Source organism: Chlorocebus sabaeus, chromosome 10 (assembly GCF_047675955.1).
Source record: "Chlorocebus sabaeus isolate Y175 chromosome 10, mChlSab1.0.hap1, whole genome shotgun sequence".
Classification (NCBI taxonomy): Eukaryota; Metazoa; Chordata; class Mammalia; order Primates; family Cercopithecidae; genus Chlorocebus; species Chlorocebus sabaeus.
This window is the reverse complement of record NC_132913.1, coordinates 87,675,608-87,700,819: the sequence shown is the minus strand read 5'-3', so window position 1 is coordinate 87,700,819 and position 25,212 is coordinate 87,675,608. Positions and strand designations below refer to the sequence as shown.

The window sequence follows — 25,212 nt, the reverse complement described above, 5'->3', positions numbered from 1 at the left end:
GACTTTGTATTTATTTATGGTGATAACCCATCTTAAAACCTAGCTTGCCATTTCTTTACAATTTTCACCTCCGCTAACTTTGTTTCCACCCCATCTCAGCCCAGAGCCTTGGCATTACATAACCCATCTTATAACCTGGCTTGCCATTTATTTACAATTTTCATCTCTGCTAACTTTGTTTCCACCCCATCTCAGCCCAGAGCCTTGGCATTACATTCATTGCATAACTTCTGGCATCTTGAATTCAAGTATACTTTCTGACCACTGCCTTCGATTCTTCTAGCTCACTTACTCTAGTATCCCTATTTGAATAATCCTTCAACTCTATTGAGATCTCAAATCCATTAACCTCACTACCTTTTCACTATGCATCACCACATTCATATACTTCCCTGCTTACCCATCTTAGAATGGATGATCCATCATGGTAATCAATCCTTGTGTCATACTACCTGGCTAAATCCCGACTCTGGCTGAGCCCAGGGTTATGTACTTTCTCAGCACCTGTACTGAAGCTGCTGAATGTTACTGGATAAAAGTCATATAACTGGGATGACTAGCTTGTCATCCATGTTATAATGATTACAATCCTCAAGTGGACACTCATCCCTTCTTAGCAATCCTACCAAGTTTCTATAGAAAGTTTGCTTTTCAGTTCCCGAGATAAATAATTCATACCTTACACTCCTTCTTCAAACCTTTTCCACCCCTCATCTCCTTTACTCTCAGCCTCTGACCTTGCTTTAGACTAAATGGAGAATGCAGAAGCCATTTGGTCAGACTTTTCTCATCTCTCCTCTGTGAAATCTACAACTTACTTGAACTTAAATCTGTCTTCTCTGTTTTACCTCCTACCCCTGCTCTTGTCAAATGAAAATTGCTTCATTTGTGCTTTGGATCCAACACCTTTTGCTTTGCCAAGTATTTCATTCCTTCAGTTGTCCCCTCCCTCCCCTTCCTGCCTCACCAATCTCTGCCTATCTACTGAATCATTTCCATTAGCATAACCTGCTGGAACGACTCTCATCCTAAAACTCCTTTTCTTGACTCTTATCCCACCTTCACTACAGCCTCACTTCTCTACTTCTATTTACAGCAAAGTCTTCTCTAAAGGGTTACATCCAGTCTTCCATCTCCCATTCACTCTCCAGCCCATTTTTGGCTGGTTTGCATCCTCACCACCATATTGAAACTGCTCTTGTCAAGGTCACCTAGAACTCCCACAATACCAAATATGACGCCTTGATTTCTCAGTGACATTTGATATGAATGACACTTTGCTCTCTTGGTTCCTGTAACTCTATACACTCCTGATTCCCCTCCTTCCTCTTGGCTCTTCCTTGTAAACCTGACTTTTAAATGCTGAAGTCAATGCTTCATGTTGTCTCTTCTCATTTATCTCCCCTTTCTGCAGATGGTTTCATTTACTCTCATAGCTTTAAGTGCTTATACTTTCCAAATATCCACCTTCAACACAGAATTTTACTCCTGAGCTCCAGATTGACTCAATTGCTAATTGATCTCTCTACCTGCATGTCTGAAAAGCATCTGAATCTTAGTAGTAGTCCAAAACACAGCTTCTGATCTCTTCCCTCAAACCTATTCCTCTCCCATGATCCACCAACTCGGTAAACTCACTATTATCCCATTGTTCAAATTAACAGTTTTAGAGATATTCCTACTTTTCCCTCTTTCCCTTAAATCCCATATATGGTAGCCATGAAGAAAATGTACTTCTCAGATCTCCAGTTGCAGGGAGCATTGTTGACTGATGCGTCAGCTGCTGTCCTCTGAAATTTATCACTATGTTCCAGGCTGCACTGCCCATTGACTGCTCCCAGCCAGCAACTAAGCAGAGGGATTTAAGGCAGACCCACTCCTGGGAGACACAGAACTCTTCTGATATGGGGGACTTTGGCTTGAAGACTTTCCATTGGCTATGCTGAAACTTTCTCAGAACTGTATCATATCTACAACTTTTCCTACTTTTCCTTTCTTGTTCTCCACAAGGGTTGAAATTGTCTAATGTCTTTCCTAATTCCCCTCAGATGCTTCCCTATTATTACCTCACAGGCGTTCCCTTCAATAAATCTCTCACATGTCTAATCTGATACTATTGTTTGCTTCTCAGGGGATCCATATTAACACATTGTATTTGATCCACCAACAAATTTTATGTCATGTCTATCTCCTGAGTACACCTCTTGCATCCATCCACTTCTCTTTATTGCCAACACCACTCAAGGAGGAACTATGACATTTGTCCCCTGGATTATTGCAATAGTTATCTACTTCCAGCTCATACCTCTCCAATCCGTTCTCATCTCAGTAGCTGCAGTGATTTTCTTTTTTTAATAGTAAATCAATCGGGTCACTTCCCTGCTTAAAACCTTTCAATAGCTTCTCATTATGCTTAGAGTCAAATTAAACTTCTACCACAGCCACACAATACTTTAGAGCCTGGACTCTTGCCTCTCTCTTCAACCTCATCCCATCTCATCTTCCCCTTTGTCCTGATGCCCACCAAGGCTCAAACATACTACTAGTAGCCTTTCTCTTCCTACAAATTGCTGAGTCCTTTCCTGCCTGAGGGACTTCCCACTTGCTCTCCCTTCTTCCTAAAATACCCTTCCTCCATCTCTGCAGAAGGTGGACTCATTCTCACTCCTAGCCCTCAACTTAAATTCCCACTGATTTCCTCGCACCTGTTATCACTATCTGTCACCACTTTGCTTAGTGTCTGTTTCTCCCACTTGAACAAGGGCAGGCAAACTATGGCCCATGGACCACCATTTGTTTTTGTCTGGCCCATGATCTAAGAATGGCTTTTACATATTTAAGTGTTTGAAAAAGCTGCATTTTTAAAGAATATTTTATGACACATGAAAATTATGTGAAATTGGAATTTCAGTGTCCATAAAGTTGGAACTAGCAATGCTCATTTGTTTAGGTTTTGCCTACGCCTTCTTTCAGACCACAACTGCCGAGTTGAGTAGTTGTGTATGGCCCACAAAGCCTAAAATAGTTACAGAACAAGTTTTCTCATGGTGTACTGGAATGTAAGGTTGAACGCCCATTATTTGTGTCGTCCAGTCCTTTACTCTCAGTGCTTGCTCCATAGCTAGTGCTTAATAATTATAGGTTGAAAAAACCTTCCCTCTCTCCTAAGACTGTTATATCTAAGGGGATAGGTTGACTTACCTCTCTTTGGCTTATTCTCTTCTAAAAGCCAGTCAGGGAAATTTGGAACCCAAAATTTTTTATTTTGGGGAAGCACCTTGAAAACAGGACTGTTATATTTTTCTTGAAATACCTAGCACAGTACCTTGCATAAGGTAAGATGCTGCTAGAAACTGGAAGAACTCTTTTAGGGTTATCGTTAACAGGAAATTAAGTAGTGCATGCAAAGCACTTAGCACAGTGTCAGGTGTACAAAAGTGTTGAATAAATGTTTGCTCTCGCCTCAATTTTCCTTGCTATAATGGGAAATAAATATCACCCTTTATACCACTGTCACACAGACTAAACAAGAATGCTGTGTGTGAAAAAGCTTTGAAAGCTGCAGACACTATCCAGATAGACTTATCCAAGTGCAACATATTAACACACGTTGGCACTGAGCAGTCCTGTTTGGAGGGATGGGCACTGACCTGGGGGTGAGAACACTTAACATCCTAATTCTTGCTACTTATTAAGTGACCTTGGACAATCGCAACTTCTGTGGCTGTTTCTTCTCTTCACCTGTAAAACCAGCCTCTGAACAGACAAGACCGTCCCGCGGGGTTCAGCCCTGGCCTTCTCTGCGGTGCCTTTCCCTTGCCTCCGGGTTGGAAGACCCATCCGACTCCGAGGCGGCCCGCAGGGGCGAGACCAGTCTGGGGGCGTGGCGTGCCCGGGGCGTGGCCTCCCTCCCTCCCGGACCCGCCGCAGCCGCCGCCGCCGCCGCCGCCGCCGCCGCCGCCGCCGCCGCAGAGCCGGGCCGCACGGGGGCGCCGCTGGCACCGCTCTGCTTTCCGAGTTGCCGAGCAGCGGAGAAGGCGTTCACTTCCGCGTCCGCCCAGCGGCGTCAGGCGGCCACGCCGAGGGTCTGGCGGGCCGCAGGTCAGTCTGGGAAGCTGCCGACCCGCCCCACCCCGCCGGTGCGGAAGAGCGGGGCGCGGGATGGCCCGCCGGCCCGGAAGGCGGCGGGGCGCCCTGAGGAAGGGCCCGGGCCGCGCTGGTAACGCGCGCGTCCCGGGCTGCAGGCTCGGTCTTCGGGCCGATTTGGGGGTCTCCAGGCCGCGGAAGACCGTGACGGGGCTTTCTGGCTTCCCAGCTCCTCCCGGCTCTTCCCGTTTCGGAAGAGGAATGTGAGCCCCTTGAGCGATGTTTCTCAAAGTGGGGTTCGCGGGCAGATCCCCAAATCTTTCTGAGGCAGACTTTCTGAGGAGCTCTGTGCTGTGGCCTGAGTGTCTTCGTTTTCCCAAGCGTCCCTGATGGTTTTGATGCAGGTGATCATAGGACCGCACTCTGGGGGACATTGTCCCCGAGGGCTGGACACTTTCCACATAGCAGGGAGCCTAACTGGGTGCTTTTGAGGATGGGGCCTGCGGAGTACCCCCCTGGTGTGGCCTTGGAATGGTGATGTTCTTCTCCTTAGGAGAGACTGCCTGGGGTTTGGGTAGGAGGAGTAGCTCTTAAATCCTGGGGATCGGGGTGCTGCTGTGTTATTGTAACCAAGTCTTGTGATGGACAGATGCTTAGAGAGTGAAAGGGCTGGGTCAGGAGCCATAGGGGTGAAACAGTGCTGGAGGAGCCGGTGTGGGATGAAGCAGGAGGAACTTGGGGTCCGTTCTGCCGATCTGGATTGGGACTGGCCCCACAACCTACTAGCAGTCAGCCCTTGTGTGGCCCCTGTACACATCTCTCTCTTTTTTTACCCCAGGGTCCTCATCTGTCAACAGGGACGGTAGTTCCCATCCAACAGAGTTTTTGTGTGAATTAGGTAATGTGTGTCAAGTGTCTCTTACAATGACTGACACATCATAAGCATTCAGTAAATGGGAGTTACTAAGATGACACAGGCCCTGGCTTCCTTGGCCTACAGACCAAAAAGTAGGGATTAAACAAGTGGGGTAAAATGTGGACAGACACACGAAGTGTATTTGTAGAACTGTGCAAGGATTCAAACTTGGGGGTCAGAAGGATATGTGGGACAGTCATCCAAGAAATCAGGTTTGCTGAGGGCCTTGAAGAATAGATAGGATTCCAGGGAGCTAGTAATGAGGCAGAGGGAACTAGTTCCATCCCATGCCTCAGAGGTGGCTCTCACACATGGATCTTTGGAGTGCTGCTCCTGGGACTTCTAGGCAGTGCAAGATGTCACATCCATAAGTGGTTTTGGAAGGCTGGACCTTTGGCCCATAATGGTTTCTGTTGCTGAACGTGTTCTACACGCATGGTCTTCCTCAGATTTTAATGGTCTCTTTCCATTTTACTGGAGACTGGCTGGCATCTACAAAATGATCTTAGTTGGTCACTGAGTAAAAGTGAATTTACATGGATGTAGTTGAGCCTTTCGGCAGCCATTTTAAACTTGCTATGAAATGTGTGGATCTTGCAGATTTTCAGTATTGGGAGTACCTTTCTCATCACAGTATTGTTCTAGGTGGGAAAACACCACAGTGTCACCTGTGGTTCTGTGATCTCCAGAAAGGATTAAAAAATCCAACCCTTAAACCTTCCCTGGGCCGGGCGCAGTGGCTCACGCCTGTAATCTCAGCACTTTGGAAGGCTGAGGTGGGTGGATCACCTGAGGTCAGGAGTTCGAGACCAGACTGACCAATATGGTGAAACGCCATCTCTACTAAAATTATAAAAATTAGCCGGGCATAATGGTGTGCACCTGTAGTCCCAGCTACTCAGGAGGCTGAGGCAGGAGAATCTCTTGAACCTGGGAGTGAGCCAAGATTGCACTACTGTACTCCACCCTGGGCTACAGAGCAAGACTGCATCTCAACAAACAAACAAACAAAACCAAAAACTTCCCTAAAGCTTCATCCATTTCACAGTGAAGAAGCTGGATGATTTGGATATGTTATTTGTAGTTCTAGACTAGTCTGCCTACTGGTATATGTAGAATTCTCATCTCAGGCTGGGCGTGGTGGCTCATGCCTGTAATCTCAGCTCTTTGGAAGGCCAAGACAGGAAGATTGCTTGAGCCCAGAAGTTCAAGACTAGCCTGGGCAACACAGTGAGACCCTGTCTCATTAAAAAAAAAATTTTTTTAATTAAAAGAACTCTAATCTCAATTGATAAATTATATATTCCTTAGTTACCTAAGAATTACAGTTATCATTGTTAATAATTCCTGCTCCTTCATTTCCTTACATTTCCAGAGTCAGTATCAAGTCCCTCAGTAGACACTTTATGGTTAAATTTATATCATTATGCATAATATTTATAATTTATTGAATAGTTACCGTGAGCCAGAACTGTTCTAAATGCTCTTTTGCTGTTTTATATGTTCTTTTAATTATTCCTCTGATAGTCCTTTGAGGTAAGCATCATCACTGCCTCCATTTTATAGAAGAGGAAGATAAGTAATTTGCCCAAGATTCTAGAGCTGGTCGGGGAAGAGCCTAGCAGCTCAGTTCCATGCTGTCCACTGATCTCTGCAGTCCAGAGGCTCCCTCAGACTTACCATGGTTAAAAAGATATGTGAATACTGAAGATCATAAGCAGGCCTCACCTTTGTTTGCCGTGTGACAGAGAGAGTGCATTACCATGTTTAAACAGTCATTTCAACAGCGATGATTGCGTTGTTAGTCATTTATTGTATTTTACAAACCCTCTGAGCCAACATTTTCCAACTTCTTAGCATATCTCGAAATTCTCTTATATAAAATCCTTCAATTCAATATTGCCAGTCCTGAGGAATTTATTTTCAGTCTTGTTTTATTATCTATTTAGTGTCTTGTTGTAAATGGCAGGGATGACTGTCCTTTGTTTTACAGAGGGAGACGGAGACATCATTGTTTTGAAGTTTCTGAAAGTGTTGGGAGGCAAAACTTGAGGTGCCTGGGGGAGAAATGGAAGGCCACAAGGCAGGAGAAGAGGTGCTAGATGTTCTCCGACTGAATGTGGGTGGCTGTATTTACACAGCCCGGCGGGAGTCCTTGTGCCGCTTCAAAGACTCCATGTTGGCATCTATGTTCAGTGGTCGCTTTCCTCTAAAAACAGATGAGTCAGGTAAATGTCTAAAGTCTGAAAGCATGATCTGAATATTTATTAACACAAGAGCCCAGTTTAAATTCCCTTTGATTTTCCTAATTACAACGAAATGTACTAGATGAATATACTAATTACTGAGATCATTAGGACTCTATGGAGATTCATTAAGTACATGGAGAAATTAAATACTTTTTCTGAAAATCTGTGATCATGTTGTTAAAAGTTGACAAAGAAGTAAGAGTTCATAAAGGCTGGTCATAACCTAATTATGGGGATTAACTATATTTTGAAACGTGTTACTTTCATGCAGCTTTGAGTGATGATATTGACAGTGATTAAATAGATTTGCTTCTCTCTGTGTTCTTCAAGTTAGAAAATGTGTTTGTCTGGAGAAAGCAGCTGCCCTTATTGCTAGCAGAGCAGCCATCATCATTGCAGAATTAGTGTTGGGCTCGCCACCTAGCCTAGCTGTGTAGTCTTGTTGTGTGGCCAATGTGCATGGCTGAGAAAAAGTCTGTGCAGTGATACCGTCAGGTCTAAGGAGCAGTGGACTGAAAACTGGGTTTCAGAAGAAACTGTAAATCACACAGGTACGGTTCTGGGACTACTCTCTGCTTCCAGTGCTCTGGGACTCACTGAACCTACTACTGGTTGTAAAGAAACTTCATCAATACAAATGAGGTTTTTTGCACTGCGTATGAGCCCCAGACCCACTCTTGGTTCTGTGTTAGAGGAGAACGGTTGAGGAGTCTTGAACATAAGGGGCTGTTCTACTGTTAATAACCCTGGTGTTAGGAGGTTGCTTCGCTGGTTAAATGGCAGTTGAAAGACTGGGGGGAAAAGTCACCAGTGGCTGGTGCCCAGGGCTTGGTATCTACCTGGGCAGAAAGGTTGTTGGGGCAAAGATGGTAAGCAGGGATTGAGTTTTCTTCTCTACCCCTAAATTTTATCTTCTTAATCCCTTCCTCTTGGAGAGGTTTTTCTTTTCTTTTTTAAATTCTGCTAAGTTATCTAAGAAAAATATTTTATTATAAAGTAGTACCAGCATAGCATTTCTTCTTTTTTAAAGTTTGGGTTCTCATAGTACAAAAGGACTAACCCAGTGATTCCAATCATCTGGCATGCCTGGAGTGAGGAACCCCGGGTTTGTAGTGTTGCTGACAGGCAAACACTGGACATAGTGATGAGCACCCCACATGCTCTTTTAGTGAGCACCTCCATATACCTGTTCTAGTCCAGTTGAGATAAGGTTGGGGTAAACTTCTGTTTCTACCAGCAGTGTGGGGTGCCCTTAGCTTTTGCAGTGACCTTTGTGGGAATATAGTCATTGCATCCAAAGTTCTAAATGGATCTCGGAAAATATTTTCCCATATGGTAGTGAGAACGCAAAGGTCCACCACAGACTCATTCAGTTTCTTTGTGTACAAATTAGAAAAGGGTGCCCTTTTATCCAGGAAGATGCAGTTCCATGCCAGGGTGCATGGCTTGGTGGGCAGAGTGTGGGTTTGGTTTTAGCCTCTCTTGGCCGCTTGGCCTAGCATGGTATATATAGTACACCAATACAAGCAAACATGGCAACCCTGGTGATATATGTTTGCATTCAAATTTACGTGCAATATTATAGAACTACAGGTGATTTTCCCACACAACTCATTCAGATTCTGTTTTACAATATCACCTATTTGTGAGCAGAGGGTTGCTGGTATATCATATTTGGTGTTTGAATAACCAAAAGTCTAGCTTAGATTACATAAACCTATTTGAACACTAGATGTTAACTTTCATGTGAGAAAGAAACATTTATAACTGTAGAGGTCCTCAGACCTAGTTTGATTTGTTGAAATCTTATTGATTGACAGAATCTCTACAATCATTTTTGAACTGAATGTTTTCTAGGGGCTTGTGTTATTGACCGTGACGGACGTCTGTTTAAATACCTTTTGGATTACCTTCATGGAGAAGTTCAGATTCCCACAGATGAGCAAACCCGCATTGCCCTACAGGAAGAGGCTGATTACTTTGGCATCCCTTATCCGTACAGCCTGTCTGACCATTTGGCCAATGAAATGGAGACATATTCTTTAAGGTCAAATATAGAACTTAAAAAGGTCTTGGCATTTTTTTTTAAGTTTTTGAATATATGTATTTATGATGCACAAAGCAATATGTACTATTTTGCTTAGCCTGTGTTTTCACATTAACCAAACAGGATAGTTTTTACACGCTTTGAAGACATGTTTCTTTACTACTACTTCTCATTTTTTAAGGCCAAAGTTCTTGGAAAGTGTATTGCCACTCAAAGGTTGATTGAGTTTATATCCCTCATTGAAGATTTAGCACTTTTTGATGGCTTTTTTATAGAACTCAGGAAATTCTTTTTAAATTAAGAGAAATACTATACTATGTGAGGGCATAGTGGTATTATTTTATTTACTAAAATGATTTTTGAAAAGAATGATCCTGATAAATAATAAAGCATCTTACTTGATTTAGTAAGTGTAGTAGTTTTTTACTAATTTGAAACATTAGTTTGGCTAATTCACTTTGAGATCAGTAAATCTCTTTTTAAGATGCTTCTATTTTAAATTACATTTTAAAGATCTTTACGTGATTTGAAAATCCTAAGTACCTGTTTTTGTCTTATTGAAAGTATTATATGTGTTATTAATTAGCACTTTTGAGCATCTAAGAAAAATATTTTTTCTTAGAAAATTGTTAATAGTGAAAACTGATGTGAACTGGTTTGAGTTCTTTGATTTGGATGTCAGTGTTTAGGAAGAAAGCTGATGGGTGGTTGGTTATTAGGAGTGCAGCATGAAGAGAAAGTTGGTTTGGTTCCAGATCCCCTTTAGGAATTTGCATAGTTATATGGATTCTGCTACTGAAGTTATTCATAAACTATATTTTCAAACAGTAGTCTTTCCCTGCTGTTGCCACATCTGCAGAATGAGGCCTGACTAGAAGGTTGGGAGGGTTAATGCTCATCTTCAGAAGTCTCAGCTCCATCGTCTTTTATTCCTGGTTTTTATTCAAAAAGGACCCAGCATGCCCACATTCATGCTGTCAGCCAACACATGTTTATTTCAAGTGCCTGTGACATGTTTGGCACTGTACAAGGGGCTGTGTGGAACACCAAGAAATACAACATGCAGTTCTTTGCCCTTGAAGTTTATAGTATAGTTGGGAATTCTTGTAGATGTATGTGTAAGTAAAATTCCAAACTAGTACAGGAGTTAGATAGCAATATTAAATGAAAGTGCAAGCCATGGTAGGGCCTCATTTTCATTCACTGAGTCAGTGAATACTAGGCATCTCCTTTGTGTCAGGCACTATTCCAGACACTTGGGATATAACAGTGAACACAACAAAGTACCTGTCCAGAGTGCTGACAGCAGTAAAGCTGTTCCTCCCAGGGAAAGTCCTGGCAGCTTCACAGGGTGAAACCCTTCTGCTCTGTGCCCTGGAACACCTTGTGGTCTCACTGGTGTCACTTCTTTTTTTTTCTTTCTGTGAGATGGAGTTTCGCTCTTGTTGCCCAGGCTGGAGTGCAATTGTGTGATCTTGGCTCACCACAACCTCCGCATCCCGGGTTCAAGTGATTCTCCTGCCTCGGCCTCCCGAGTAGCTGGGATTACAGGCATGTGCCACCACGCCCAGCTAATTTTGAATTTTTAGTAGAGACAGGGTTTCTCCATGTTGGTCAGGCCGGTCCCAAACTCCCAACCTCAGGTGATCCACCTGCCTCGGCCTCCCCAGGTGCTGGGGTTACAGGCGTGAGCCACCACACCCAGTCCTGGTGGCACTTCTTACACAGGGTGCTGGCAGCTTGTTCAGTGTCTGTCTTCTGCATTAGCTATAAACTCTAGGAGGGCTGGGACCCTGTCTCACCATTGTTCATCGTTAATATTTTCAGGACCTTAGAGCTCAGCACAGAGCAGGAACTTAATATTCAAATGAATGAATGAATAGGTGGATAAGTGCCAAATGAGTTCAGGCAGCATATATTGAGTTTAGATATTGAGTTTATATATTCATATCTTTCAGTGTAAAAGAAAAATCAATCTGGTTAGTCCATGATTAGAATTTGGAGCTAAACGTAGGGACCAACTATGGGGTTAGTCAGTAGAAGGTAAATGGAAGATTGTGTCAAATGGGAAATTTTGGGGAAATCACTCTAAAGGGAAAAGAAAAAGGTCTACATTTTAGTTATTATACGAAGATTTCAAAATTAAAAGTGATGTTGGCAGTGGAGGAATGATCTCATAAAGATTATAAAATTAAAAGTGATGTTGGCAGACTAAAGGAGTAAGAAATAAAATGGAATTTCCATGTGGAAAAGGATTCTGTAGATGAAAAGGTGTTCGGTTTTTGGGTGGTACTTTTTGAGATTGTCCTTCCCGCCCCGATTTAATTCAAAAAAATGTGTGTTTGATTTTTAAAGGTGTAAAGACTAAGCTGAAATTTATAATCTTTTTATTTCCCTTATGACCAGCTAGAATTTCAGCTTTTATATGAAAGTAATGGAGCATATTCATTTTTATTTTACTCTAGAATTAAATTCAAATTTTGTATATACTTTTTGCTTCAGGCTTTAACAGACTTCTGTGATTCATATGGCTTAGTCTGCAATAAACCAACAGTTTGGGTTCTCCACTATCTTAACACATCTGGTGCAAGCTGTGAGAGTAGAATTATTGGTGTATATGCCACAAAAACTGATGGAACAGACGCTATTGATAAGCAGCTGGGAGGAAGAATTCATAGCAAAAGCATTTTTAAAAGGTATGTCCAAATTTAAATGTGAAAAAGAACAAAATAAAGTCTTGGTCTCTTCTAAGAGGTGTTTCTGAATGAAATGTACTTGACTAGAAAAGACCATTAACACCTCTCAGGAGACAGAGTGAGCCATCATAGCAGTTGAGATAGGCCTGCTTCATGAGGAAATTATAATTAAGATCATTTCATATACAGTATGGATAAGCTGCAGGCCAGCTGCATGATCTAATGCAGTGGTTCTCAATTGGGAGTCTGCTTCAGAATCCCCTACCCCAAGAGGCTTAAAAAGAAAAGAAGAGAAAGAAAAAAGAAAAGCCACATGCCTGGCGTCTTCCTAGACCATAGAAGCATTGGCAGAGGAAGTCAGCAGACCTATTGAGTGACCCAGGGCCAGCCTGCCTTGGTGTCTTCTTCTGAGAAATGACGAAGCACTTTCCTGGTCCCTTCCAACTTTAGAATTTTATGACTTGAACATGTTAAATTCTTAAGAGTTATTACTTAATATTTTTCCTGTAATCTTATTTACACTGGTTAATTCACTTAGCAATTTAAAAAAAAATTCTCTGGCAGGTGGGATTGGGTCGAATATTAGTGACTAATGCAGGGTCATATAAGCTTGCCTTTCTAGATGATTAAATATGTCATCAGTTTCTGAATTCTTTACAGATAGGGATGCTTCTATGTAAGATATGTAAGTGTCTGGCATAATGCTGGTCAAAGGTGAGTAATTTCTAAGTTCATTGGAGTTTACTGATTTTTCTAAAAAACTTGATATTAAAGATGTGTTGATTTGTCTACATGGTGTATATTGTAAAATTAATAAAATACTATGGTAAAAAGAGATCAAAATATAGGTTAGTATATTATATAATGTGTACATGTATATCTGTGTAAGCATATGTATACTTAAGGATCACAGAACAGCTACTGAGTGCCTACGTATTTTTTCCCTTAATTAACAAGCTCTTATTAAATGTATATTAGCTGTATATATATATATATACATCCATACCTAGGTAGTATATTTTCATTATTTTTTTGCAATATTTCTAGAGAGGCGGGAAATAATGTTCAGTACATTTGGAGCTATTATTCAGTAGCAGAGTTGAAGAAAATGATGGATGCCTTTGATGCTTGGGAAGGAAAAGGTACAGTGCAATTCTTTTATTTCATAGAAGCAAGTGGACTTTTTACAAAGAAAAAAATAAGACAAAGTAAACTCAAATACTGCATTTCTTTGTTTTAGAAAGTATTCTTTTGAGTGTGTCAATGTATTTGTCATCTCATGGTAACACTGAGGCAGTTTACTTACAAATCTTTAAATCCCATGAGTTGCTAGGTATTATTAATAGTTTATAATTCAGTAACTTTAAGTATGCTTCTGTTAGCTAGGCTTATTTAATTTAATTAAGAGTTCATTTAGTACCTATTGTGCATTGGAAAAATACTTCAAATTAAGCATAAAATATGTAATCAAGGAAAGGGAGAGAAAATAATGCTGGGGAGGATATCTAAAGAGCCCTTATAAAGTAATTACAATAATCTTGAAATGTACACTTTGAAAACTGATCATTTTTCTCAAACTACAGAGTGAGAATTGGTAATAATAATGCTGTTTTATATCTCCAATAAGTAGTTTACATTCAGTATCTCTTAGTCCTAACACAATCCTGTACACTACTTACCATTCCTATTTTATAGATGAGGAAACTGAGTCTCAGAAGGGCTTTGACACTTTCATAAGGATCACAGAAGGGTTACATGTTCTGTTCTATGCCTAAGCATTTTTTTTTCTTAATTAACAACTGTGTATAGGTGCAAAGTATCGTAACAAGTCCTAAAATTGGATCCAAAGATAAATAAGACATATTCCATCCTCAGATAAACCTAAAAGCTAATAAAGACTGACTGCCAGTCACATAATGGATAAAAAAACTGGGCCTGGTGTCATGTACCTATTGTCCCAGTTACTCAGGAGGCTGAGGCAGGAGGATTGCCTGAGCCCAGGAGTTGGAAGGTGCAGTGAGCTATAATCACACCACTGCACTCCAGCCTGGGTGACAGAGCAAGACATAAAAGGAGAGGAAGAAGCTTTTAAAAACTGCATTGGCTGGGTGCAGTAGCTCATGCCTATAATCCCAGCACTTTGAGAGGCCAAGGCAGGTGGATCACCTGAGGTCAGGAGTTTGAGACCAGCATCACCAACATGGTGTAACCCTGTCTCTACTAAATACAAAAAATTAGCCAGGCATGGTGGCACATGCCTGTGATCCCAGCTATTGAGACGCTGAGGTGGGAAAATGGCTTGAACCCGGGAGGTGGAGGTTGCAGTAAGCCGAGATTGTACCATTGCACTCTAGCCTGGGCAACAAGAACGAAACTCCGTCTCGAAAACAAAACAAAACAAAAACTGTATCAGCTGTTCTTCCTTCAGGTGTCGTGCTAGCTCCAGTCCTTCTTCCTTTCCTCAACTTTGCCCCCCTCACTTTCCTTCCTTTTTGCTTCCCAGTCATACCCCTTGAGCAGGCAGGATGACATCTTTCAGCTTTCTATTTTATATTTAATTTACTTTGAGACAATTATGCTTAAGTCGGAGAACAAACTCCATGGTGTTCTCTGTGTCTCTGTTTGTGCCTCTGGACTGGCAAGATGTCCAGGAGCCCACTGACTTAGAAAGCTGAAGGAGGGCTGGGCATGGTGACTCATGCCTGTAATCCCAGCACTTTGGGAGGCCAAGGCAGGCAGATCATGAGGTCAAGAGATTGAGACCATCCTGGTCAGCATGGTGAAACCCCATCTTTACTAAAAATACAAAAATTAGCTGGGCGTGGTGGCACTTGCCTGTAGTCCCAGGTGCTCAGGAGGCTGAGGCAGGAGAATCGCTTGAACCCAGGAGGTGGAGGTTGCAGTGAGCCGAGATCGCACCACTGCACTCCAGCCTGGAGACCGAGTGAGACTCCAATCTCAAAAAAAAAAAAAAAAGTTTGAAGCAGAAAACTGGGATCAATACCTTTTAAAAAGCATGTGACCGATTTTATCCATTTTGCAAGCACGTAATGAGGCATCATTGTGATTTAGCAAAGTTCTGGAAGGCCTGTGAAAATCCATAAGATAGGAAACAGAAATTAGAGAAAAAAATATTGGAAAGGAGAAGAGTCATTGTTATTTGTAGATAATGCCTTTTTAGAAAACCCCAAGGAATCAGCTGAAAATATTGTAAGTGCTAGATTTAGTAGGCTAAACTAGCTGGATACAATATCAGTATACATGGATCAGCAGCTTACCTGTGATAAATCAATTAAAAATTATAAGGGAAACTCCCATTCACTATAGCAATAAGCGAAATATAAAATAACTAGGACTGTCCTCGGGACTGACTACCCAAGAAATGCTTGGGTCTTTTCTGAAGAAAACTGCTAAAATGTATTTATCCATTCACAAAAAAGAAGACATGGAGATAATGGTGAGACATACCATGATCTTGAGTGGGAAATCTGAATATTATAAAGATGTCAGTTCTGCTCAGATTAAATTATAGGTCTATCAAAATATCAATGGGACTCTTTTGGAATCTTGAAGAAATGATTCTAAAATTCCTCTGAAAGAATAAATAGGTAAAGTAGCCAATAACATTTTGGGGAGTAGAAGTAATTAGGGGGATGAGTCTAGCTTTGTTTGATAGTAAAACATGCTACAGACCTATGATAATAAAAAGCATGTGCCTCTGATATAAGAATGGAGCAGAGATCAAGGGTAAACACCAGTAAAATTAGTAAAAGTACTATGTGGTAAAAAAGTATTAGATATCAATATTTTAATAAATAGTTGAGAAATATGCTTGGGAGGAAAAACAAAACTGTAACCTCATTATTTATCAAAATAGTCTCAGATGGATTTATGAAAGAAAAAAGAAAATGTAAGCAAATAATTGTTTTCTTAATAGGGAAAGAAATTAAAAGCTCAAAAATCACAAAGACAAAGATTAATAAAGTTAGTTGCATAACATTTAAAGTATTAGGAACTTTAAAACAAAAAAATGCTGGACATGTTGGCTCACACTTAAAATCCCAGCACTTTGGGAGGTCGTGGCAGGAGGGTCACTTGTGGCCAGGAGTTTGAGGCTACAGTGAGCTATGATAGTGCCACTGTACTCCAGCCTATGTGACATAGCAAGACCCTGCCTCTTAACCTATTTATTCCTGAGGTTGCAATGTTTTGAATTTTTGCAATCGGACCTTGGCGATGACCTTGGCCATTAGGATATAAGTAACTCCCACATGCTTAGCGTTCCAGTAATGGAACACTAGACATAAATGTTAAACACAAAACAAAACAAAAAGCAAGAAACATTAAAAATTATAAATAAAATTTAAAGACTAATAAAAAACAAGGATAAATAATGTTGCATTAACTGGACAAGGTATATCCTTAATAGAGAGAAGGTTTATTAAAATTGATTAGAAAGGCAGCCACTACTACAAAAAAAAAAAAAAATTTACAAGGTTCATGACCATAAAATTCCCAGAAAAAGAAATAAACATGTAGCAGGAGGTTCAACTTCATTCCTTATCAATGAAATATACATTTAATAAAAGCTATTTTTATATACCAGATGAGTAAAGATCTCTCATTAATTCCTGGTAGGAGTAAAAATTGATGTAACTTTTGGAAAGTAAGTTGTTAGGTCACATCAGTAGCATCAAAATTGTTTATATTCTTTGACCCAGTAATTTTACTTCTTGGAATCTATCTTATCTATGTTAAGGACATAAATGCAGACAAAGGCTTAGGAACAGAAATGTTCTCTGGCATTTTTCATAATAGGGACAAAATGAAAACACTTTTAAGTGTCTAATGATTGAAGGTTAAATATATTTTGGCACATCCACAGAATGGAATATAATAAAGCTATTAAAGTTATTTTAAATAACTTTTTGCATAGATAAATGCCCATGATAAGAAATGATAAAAAGCAGGAAATAAATGTAAAGTATATCATATGAGTAGAAAAAAGACTGGAATGAAACATATTAGTCTGTCCTGAGCCAATGATTCCTGGTCTTCTGATTAGGAGTGACTTTGATTCCCTTATATATGCTTTTCTATATTTTCCAGGTTTTGTACAAGGGATGTGAATTACTTTATAGGCAGGAAAAAAAAGAAAGTTTTTAAACAAATTGTGGTGTGTATCCATACAGTGGAATACTACTCACCAATAAAAGAAATGATCATTGCTGAATTCAGCAACATGGATGAATCTTAAAGCATCATGCTAAAGAAGCCAGACACAAAAGATTGCATTTTGTATGATCCCATTTATATGACATTTCAGAAAAGGCAAAACTAAGGATGGAGGGGACATTGATTGCTAAGGGGTATGAGGAAACTTTTTGGGGTGATAGAAGTGGTCTACATCTTGATTATGACTGTGGGTACATAACTATATCCATTTGTCAAAATTCATTGGAATGTGTACCTGAAAAGGATGAATTTTATTTTATGTAAATTATATTTTAATAAATCTGACTTTTAAAAAAAGCAAACTTAATGGACCAGATTTCGGAATGTTTTTATAGTATGTGTAGGCTTTGGAGTGTGATCAAGTGGTTCCAGAAAGTTAATTGTTTTAAAATGAGGATCATAGAGTTATTTGAGTATCAGATATGTCTGTTATTATAATGATTTATATGCCCAGCTTGCTAAATTGTTATTGTTACCAGAACTTTAATAAGAAGACAACACCAGATCCATTATTGGGACTTAGATTACTCCAAGCAATTTTCATTCAACATAATTGTTTGAGCTTTTTTCATGTGAATATATTTATGCTGCTTTTTAAAAAAAATTGAGATGGAAATTCACATAACAGAATTAATGAAAGCATACATTTCATTGGTATTTCCATTCACAATGTTGTGCAGTCATTACCTCTCTCCAGTTTTAAACATTTCATCACCCCAAGAGGAACCCCCTAAGTGGTCACTCCCCACTCCACTGTCTCCCACAGCCCCTGGCAACCAGCAGTCTGCTTTCTGTCTCAATGGATTTACCTACTCTTGATATCTCTACAAATGGAACAATACGATATGTGACCTATTATGTTTGGTGTTTTTCACTTAGCATAATGTTTTCGAGGCTTCAAGAATACATGTTTTAGCTTTTAATAAAAAACATAACACATTTAAAAATTAAAATGAATTTGAATGGCATTTTTGCCTAACTCACTAGCTCAGATTTTTGTTGGAAAATGTGGTTATCAGGTGGTGATATCTCATATTTGGACAGTGGTTGTCATTTTCAGAGTAGTTCACAGAGTTCCCCTGATTTGATGTCACAGCAACCCAGTGAAGTAGTCAGGGCAAGTGTTACAACCCACTGCCTATACAATACTTACACTACTCCCTACGACTGTGACTGGGAATAAAGGTACTTGACAGTTTTTGAGTGCTTAGTCCGTGCTGGACCCTGTTCTAAGCACTTTGCATTTATTAACTCATTTAATCCTCACAATGGTCCTTCAAGGTACATAATCTTATTGTCATCATTTCATAGCTGAGAAAATTCAGGCACAGAAAAGTAACTTTCCCAAGGTGACATGACTAGTGAGTGAGAGATGGAGATTCAGACCCACACAGGTTTTGCTGGAGCCTGAGCCCACACTCTCAGCTGCCCTGAGTGTGCATAATAACCTGCTGAATCTTCTCAGCTAATCGGTGGCAAAGCTGGTGGCCAGCTCTTCCTGACCCAGGTCGTGAGCTGCGTTGCTCCCTGGCCCTAGCTCCTCGTGTGAGCGCTTCCTGTTCATGTTGTGCATACCTCCCTTTGCCAATCGGGAGGCATGAACCTCAGACTCTGGCAGGTCTCAGTGTTGCTCAGCATTTTGCAGTGGATGGTAGCTGTCTTAATTATCTCTTTTTTACCTTCCAGGTGTTAGCTACTGGCGGGTGCCTCATGAGCTGATAGAGTGTTGGACTCTAGAAGAACGGCCTTTACTTGGAAGCCTGCATCACATGGCTCCAATTCGAAAGAGGTTATCTATGCTGTGTTGATTATTTGTTTTGTTTTTTAATCGCTGACATTTTTACTGCCTTTGTGAAGGGGAAATGAATAATAATTCTTGACCTTACTAAGCTTATTAATCACCTATTTGAATATTCTGTCTTACCATCAAAATATAGATCTTAGTAAATAAGAAGTTACCAAAACTATGTAAAAAGTGGTAATAATTCTTTGTAACTGCATGTGTAACATGTTCTTATTGAGAGACTGTGATTCTAAAAATGCTAGTGGACACAGTGGGAATGCTGTGGTAAATATTTTTGCCCCACAGAAGTGAAATCCCAGGCTTTACTGACAGTAGTAAAAAAAAAAAAATCTGTTTAGACTTAATGCTTGAAATTCCTTGTGGCTTATTCTGAGTTCCTTTCTGTTTCCTATTGCCACAAATAGCACTTTTATTTAATGGTATTTTCCTATGTTCCATGAAATTATTAGCATTAAATTCACTCCACAGCTGTCTTTCACTGTGTTTTAAATACATTTAAAATCACATTTTTTTTTTTTGTTTTTTGTTTTTTGTTTTTTGTTTTTACAGTGCCTGGGTTTTATTCATGGCCTTCAGATGTTCTGATTTCTTGATCACATGTTCTACAATTTAATTGAATACCCCTATGGAATTTCAGACTACTTTCTTACGTTTGCCCTCTGGGTCTTTCACTGAAATGCAGAGATGCTTATTCAGTTTTTGGTACTTAATCATCACTTGTCAAAACAGATCTTATTTCTTAAAAGCCATAATTTTATTGTCATTTATTTTGCCTTTTGAGCCTACAATTAACAAATATATTTTGAGTCAAGAGCAGTGGTTCTCAACTAGGGGTGATTTTGCCTCCCAGAGGATATCTGACAATGTTTGGCAACATTTTTAGTTGACACACTGTGGGGTGGGAGTTGCTACTGGCATTTGGAGGGTGGAGGCCAAGGATGCTGCTAAACATCCTACAGTGCATAGGGCGGCCCCCAGAACAAAGAATGATGTGACCAAAATGGTAATAGTGCTGAGGCTGAGAAACCTCAGTGTGGAGTCTGGTGGAAGATGTAGATGGAAAACAAAGCAGGCAGGAGTGGTTTACAGAGACCCTCCTCTGTGTTATCTTTCCTCTACAGGTTTACGAAGCATCATTTTTGATGCATCAACAGGATAACGATGATGATGGCTGAGAAGCACTTGTAAGGTCCCAAGGAGCCATCTGGTCACCAGAGAAAATGTTCAGTAGGGATTTAGGGTTGAATATGTTATATTTGCATTCTTTGCTACAGATGGCAATTTTCAAATAACCATGTTATTATGATCCCATTTCCAAGAATGGGAGTTCACTAAGTTGTAATCGCCTCTAACAACACACTGATGCTATGCAGACTTGTAAGAGAGCAGTGAGAGGATTGCAGTCACCTTTCATGCTCCGGGTGGTCCTTAGGAAGTGAAGCTGAAGGAGCAGGCAAGGTTTTGACAATGATTGACAGTTTTAAGGTCATTTAAAAAAATGCCCCCCCTGTAGGCTTTTTATAATGAATGGTAAACTCAGTTCTGGAATCTTTGAAGGTTTGTCCATGACTCTTCTAGCTGTCCCCAAAATGGGTTCCAAAGAATGCAAATTTTACTGACCATCAAAGGTTTCACTATAGAATGATTGGGAAATACAGATATCTTTAGTATAGGCTTTTCATAATCTTTAATATGTTAACATGAATTTTAAAACTTTAGGAGGAGAAAAAGATATGCAGCAGTTTATTAGTTTTGCATTGCTATGAAGGAATATCAGGCTGGGTAATTTATAAAGAAAAGAGGTTTATTTTGACTCATGGTTCTGCAGTCTGTACAAGAAGCTTGGGGCCAGCATGTGCTTCTGGTGAGGCCTCAGGAAGCTTACAGTCATGGCAGAAGGTGAAGGGAAGCAGGTGTGTCGCATGGTGAGAGACAGCAAGAAATGCCAGGCTTTTAAACAGCCAGCTTCCACGTGAACGAATAGAGTGAGAACTCACTCCTTACCATGGGAGAGGGCACGAAGCCATTCCTGAGGAATCCTCCCTCATGACCCAAACACCTCTGCCAGGCTCCACCGCCAACATGGGGGATCACATTTCAACATGAGCTTTGGAGGGGACACGCAGCCAAACTATATCAAGCAATATTTTTAATATTTATTTGATTGTGAAATCTTTTTTTTTTCTTCACTAATCTGTTCAAACTGCAGTTCTGGGAAAAACAATTTGTGATATTTCTGGTTGTTCTGTAGGTCACATCATGATACTTGGGAACAGGGTGATATATTGTATAATTCTTATGTAACGTGCCAAATTTTAATTTGCCGGTATTAATATTATGTGTGAGTTTACATAATTTGTATTCAAATTGAGACCAATCTTTTGTAAACTTGCTTAGTGACGTTGGTGGGAGATGAGAGATGAGGTAGGTGCCCATAAACCTCTTGACTCTTTAATTCTTGACCAAAACCTTTCTGTTAACGCTGAAGGTAAACTTTGGAGATGTTTTCATGAGTTACTGAAACTGTACATGTGGAAAATGACATGCTTCTGTATTTCTAGGCGACTGATAACGTTCAATGAAGAGGACGAAGGTGTGAACTGTAAGACTGGTCCTAAGCCAGTTAGATTTTTGGGCCCTTCCACAAGTACCCAAATCAAAGTCAAGAACTCGGCCTCCGTCACGGTGTCTCCAGCCAGTGCCGTCCAGACGTCGGCTGGGGCGACAGCATACAGGTTTCAAAGTGGTAGCCGCAGAAAGGCAGCTCAGCGCTCTGCACCTTCTAGAACCACGGCCCTGGAGGGCACAGGGGCACCTGGGCATCCTCAGGCTTCCCTTGGGGCTGCGAGCACTGAAAATGGAGGCACGCACTTACCTCCAGCTAAGGTGCTACTTTCCGACAAGAAGCCTACACCCCAGCGGGTGATAAAGCTGAAGAGGACACCGCTGTGCGCCACCGCGCCTTCCCTGGCCACCCCCACGGCCACGAGGCAGGCCAGCTCCCTCAAGCCGCTTCCCAGCGACGCTGCCCGGGCCTTGGGAGTGCGGACTGAGAATGGGAAGGACAAGGGAAATTGATGAAAGTGGTGGACTTGAATTTTCCCGTTCATCTCCCAAAGCTTTCAACCCATTTGATGCAAAGAAGTGACACTTTCTTAATGCAGTAAAGGGGAAGCTTAGGTTTATGTTTAGGATTCTTTTCCTGGAATTGTGTGAACCAGGAATGGAGGAGGGGAGACTTTCAGTGGTTAAGGCTCCATTTCTCATTTTCCCAACTTTTAAATGATTATTTGTCTATGGACAGTTTGAATTTCTGGTTTTCAGTTTATTTTTTAATGATTAATTCGTATTAAGGCAACAAGACAGTATAACAAAATAATCTCTAGAGAGGTCCACTTTGTTGCTGAAGTAAACGTTACTTGTTGCAACCCGAGGATGGGCATGAGATTTGGCCTTTGGTATTCCTGTCTGGCAAAATGGAGGGGGTGATATTAGCGGTTCCCTGTACTATATCACAGCCAAGAGAGATTAGAGAGAGAAAATGTAGATCAAGGTGAGCTGCCTACAAATTACTCTGTCTCCAAAGACAACATGAAAAGAAATGATGGGGAGGAAAAAAACCCACAGATTTAATTCGCACTTTGACTCTCACTTAATTGAACTATTTTCTTTCCTAGATTGGCTTTTCTTACTCTTTTCTGTTAGTAGATTTATTTACAAACACCGCAAGAAGATTTCTTGGGACAAGAATTATATAATATGTCTTTGAAGTAAATTGCTAAAATATCCTATTTTAATTTGAATAGTGAAGTTTTGAAAATACTTTGAAAAAGAGAAGTAAAAGTTTAACTTTTTAACTAAAGTTAGTATTTGTTTTTCAGAAATGACCACTGAAGATTCATTCTGATTATACAATATGATTTTTATGCATAAAATTTCCATATAACTTGAATTTAATATTTTTAAACAGAATATTTTGATTAATCCTCTATTTTTTCATAACTATTCAGTTGTGTGTGTTTATTCTTAAATGTTATGTTTTGTAATTTGATCACATATTTCTACTTTCAGTGAGAGTATGCCTTCACTATTAAAAAATAAGCTCATAAAACAGGGTACTTTTTATTCAAATGCTTATCATTGTACTTGCATTGCTTTGAAAGAGTAAAGTAAGTATACTCAAAACATTACCTTTTACAAAATCAAATAAAACTTTTCCATAAAAAGTGGCATTTTCTGTGTCTGTACTTTTTAAAGCTGTGGAGCCCTTTAGTAGTTTGAAAACTTATTAGTTTATTTAGGTTATACGTTTTCACTTACAAAATTGCTTTCTTGTGCAGATAAAGCATGAAATAACTAAATCAATTTTGGGTAACTAGATAGCTTGCTTACTTTGCTAGAAAAAGTGATTACTTAATTGAAGATCCATGACTGTCCTGTGGAATATATAAAATATTCAGTCACTTTTGAAAATGCTATTATAGAGAATCCAGGCATTGTGGAAATCAAAGACCATAGTGAATTTTCAGAACTACCAATCTGGACATTATTAGTATTGCTTGATTTAGGACATTTTGAGTTGCTAGACAGGAAACATGTTGATGATTAATCATGGGTGATTCTGTTGACATCCTCCATTTCTTTGCATCAAGTAGTTTAAGGGAAATCCATTCAGCACACTTAGTCTTTGTAAGAGGAGTGACTTTGAATATCTACTGAAGGCCGGGACAGCTGCAGTAGGGAAGGGGAAGATGCACCCTTATGGATATCAGGAGTCAAAGTCAAATTCAGTATGCTCGAGTAACATAAACATTACTTGGGTGTGGTTTCCTGGTGGCTAGCTTCACTTTACATGGAAAAACATTTTTCTTAATACCAGACTGTGCAAACACTAAAAGCGTTAGTAATTCATCATAACCCATTGCTCTTCCTAAAAAAAAAAATGAAAGCTTTATAAATAGTGATTTGAGAAGTAGGTTTATAAAGTTGGATCAGGAGGCACTTAGAAATACTTAATGATTAGTAGGATATTTAAGTATTGTTCATATATTTAAAAAAAGGTTAGTGACTATACCCTTTCACATAATCTGTATTGCAAACAGGTTTGCCCTGATTAAAACTGGTTAGTTGTGTCATGGATAGCCTAAGGCTGGCAGTGGGGACCTAATGAAGGATTTGTTTTGTTAATAATGCCTTATGTTAGAATTTAGCAAGTATTTTCACATATGTGATTTCATTGCTTTTCACATTTCTTTCAAATTTTTCAAATTTTTAATTTTTATAGTGACAGGGTCTTGCTCTGTCACCCAGGTTAGAATGCAGTGGCACAATCTTGGATTACTGCAGCCTTCAACTCCTGGGCTCAAGCAATCCTCCTGCCTCAACCTCCGGAGTAACTCGCTGGGACTACAGGCATGTACTCCATACCCGGCCAATTAAAAAATATTTTTGTAAAGATGAGGTCTCACTATGTTGCCCACGGTAGTCTCAAACTCCTGACCTCAAGCCATCCTCCCACCTTGGTCTCCCAAAGTGTTGAGATTAAAGACAAAGAAAATGAGTTTCAGAAAAGTTAAGGCTACACAATAGGGAATGTACACATTTTAGCCCCATTATCTGATTTCTGCAGAACCACACTGCATCACTGAAAAGCTAGAGGGAGGAAGTAAAAGTGTGAATTTGAAGTTTTTGAGCAGGAAAATATTAGATTATGTGACTGTCTCCTACTAAACAGGGACCGTTGTTTCTGTCCCTCTAGAGTCTGGTATACAGTAGGCCTTTAATACATTTCTGAACAGTTGAGGGCCACCTCCTATCTCCAAATTATTTTAGAAAATGTATCTGATAGCAATCTTCAGAGGGTGTGGAAACTGCTTTTTGACCTTGCAGTTCCCCCTCTGTTCCCCTTACTGTCAGGGTAACAAAGGAGGTGCTTTTGAAAATTCCTTGAGACAGTGAATATTGCTAATGACCATAATTACTATTGGTAATGACCATAACAGTTACGTAACTTTTCGCGTTGTTTGAAGTAATTTAGAGACATGCATCATCAGATCCGTGGCGGATGCTTCCTGACTTTCCAGAGAGGAAAGCAGAGGTCTGGCCTCCCTGCTCCTAATTCAGTGCATCTCCCGTGCTGATGTAAGTTCTTTTTCATTCACAGACTGAATCCCATTGCT

At 40.1% G+C, this 25,212-nt stretch overlaps 1 protein-coding gene across 11 annotated transcripts in view; it reads left to right on the top strand.

The window, feature by feature from the left end:
• The window catches only part of KCTD18 (potassium channel tetramerization domain containing 18), a 90,835-nt gene extending 67,570 nt beyond the window's left edge, over nucleotides 1-23,265 (top strand). For 3 of the 11 annotated variants that reach the window (XM_073019903.1, XM_073019902.1, XM_073019901.1), the window contains 6 exons: nucleotides 6,996-7,230; nucleotides 9,109-9,320; nucleotides 11,801-11,994; nucleotides 13,042-13,136; nucleotides 18,916-19,018; nucleotides 21,595-23,265. In XM_073019903.1, coding sequence (XP_072876004.1) covers nucleotides 7,071-7,230; nucleotides 9,109-9,320; nucleotides 11,801-11,994; nucleotides 13,042-13,136; nucleotides 18,916-19,018; nucleotides 21,595-22,111 — 1,281 coding nt within the window. In that variant the 5' untranslated portion in view covers nucleotides 6,996-7,070 and the 3' untranslated portion in view covers nucleotides 22,112-23,265. Of the gene's footprint in view, nucleotides 1-3,981; nucleotides 4,491-4,513; nucleotides 4,985-6,995; nucleotides 7,231-9,108; nucleotides 9,321-11,800; nucleotides 11,995-13,041; nucleotides 13,137-18,915; nucleotides 19,019-21,594 lie in introns of those variants that run through there. The other 8 variants (XM_007965784.3, XM_007965783.3, XM_038001788.2 and 5 more) reach the window with 8 other exon arrangements.
• Nucleotides 23,266-25,212: the final 1,947 nt, after the last annotated feature.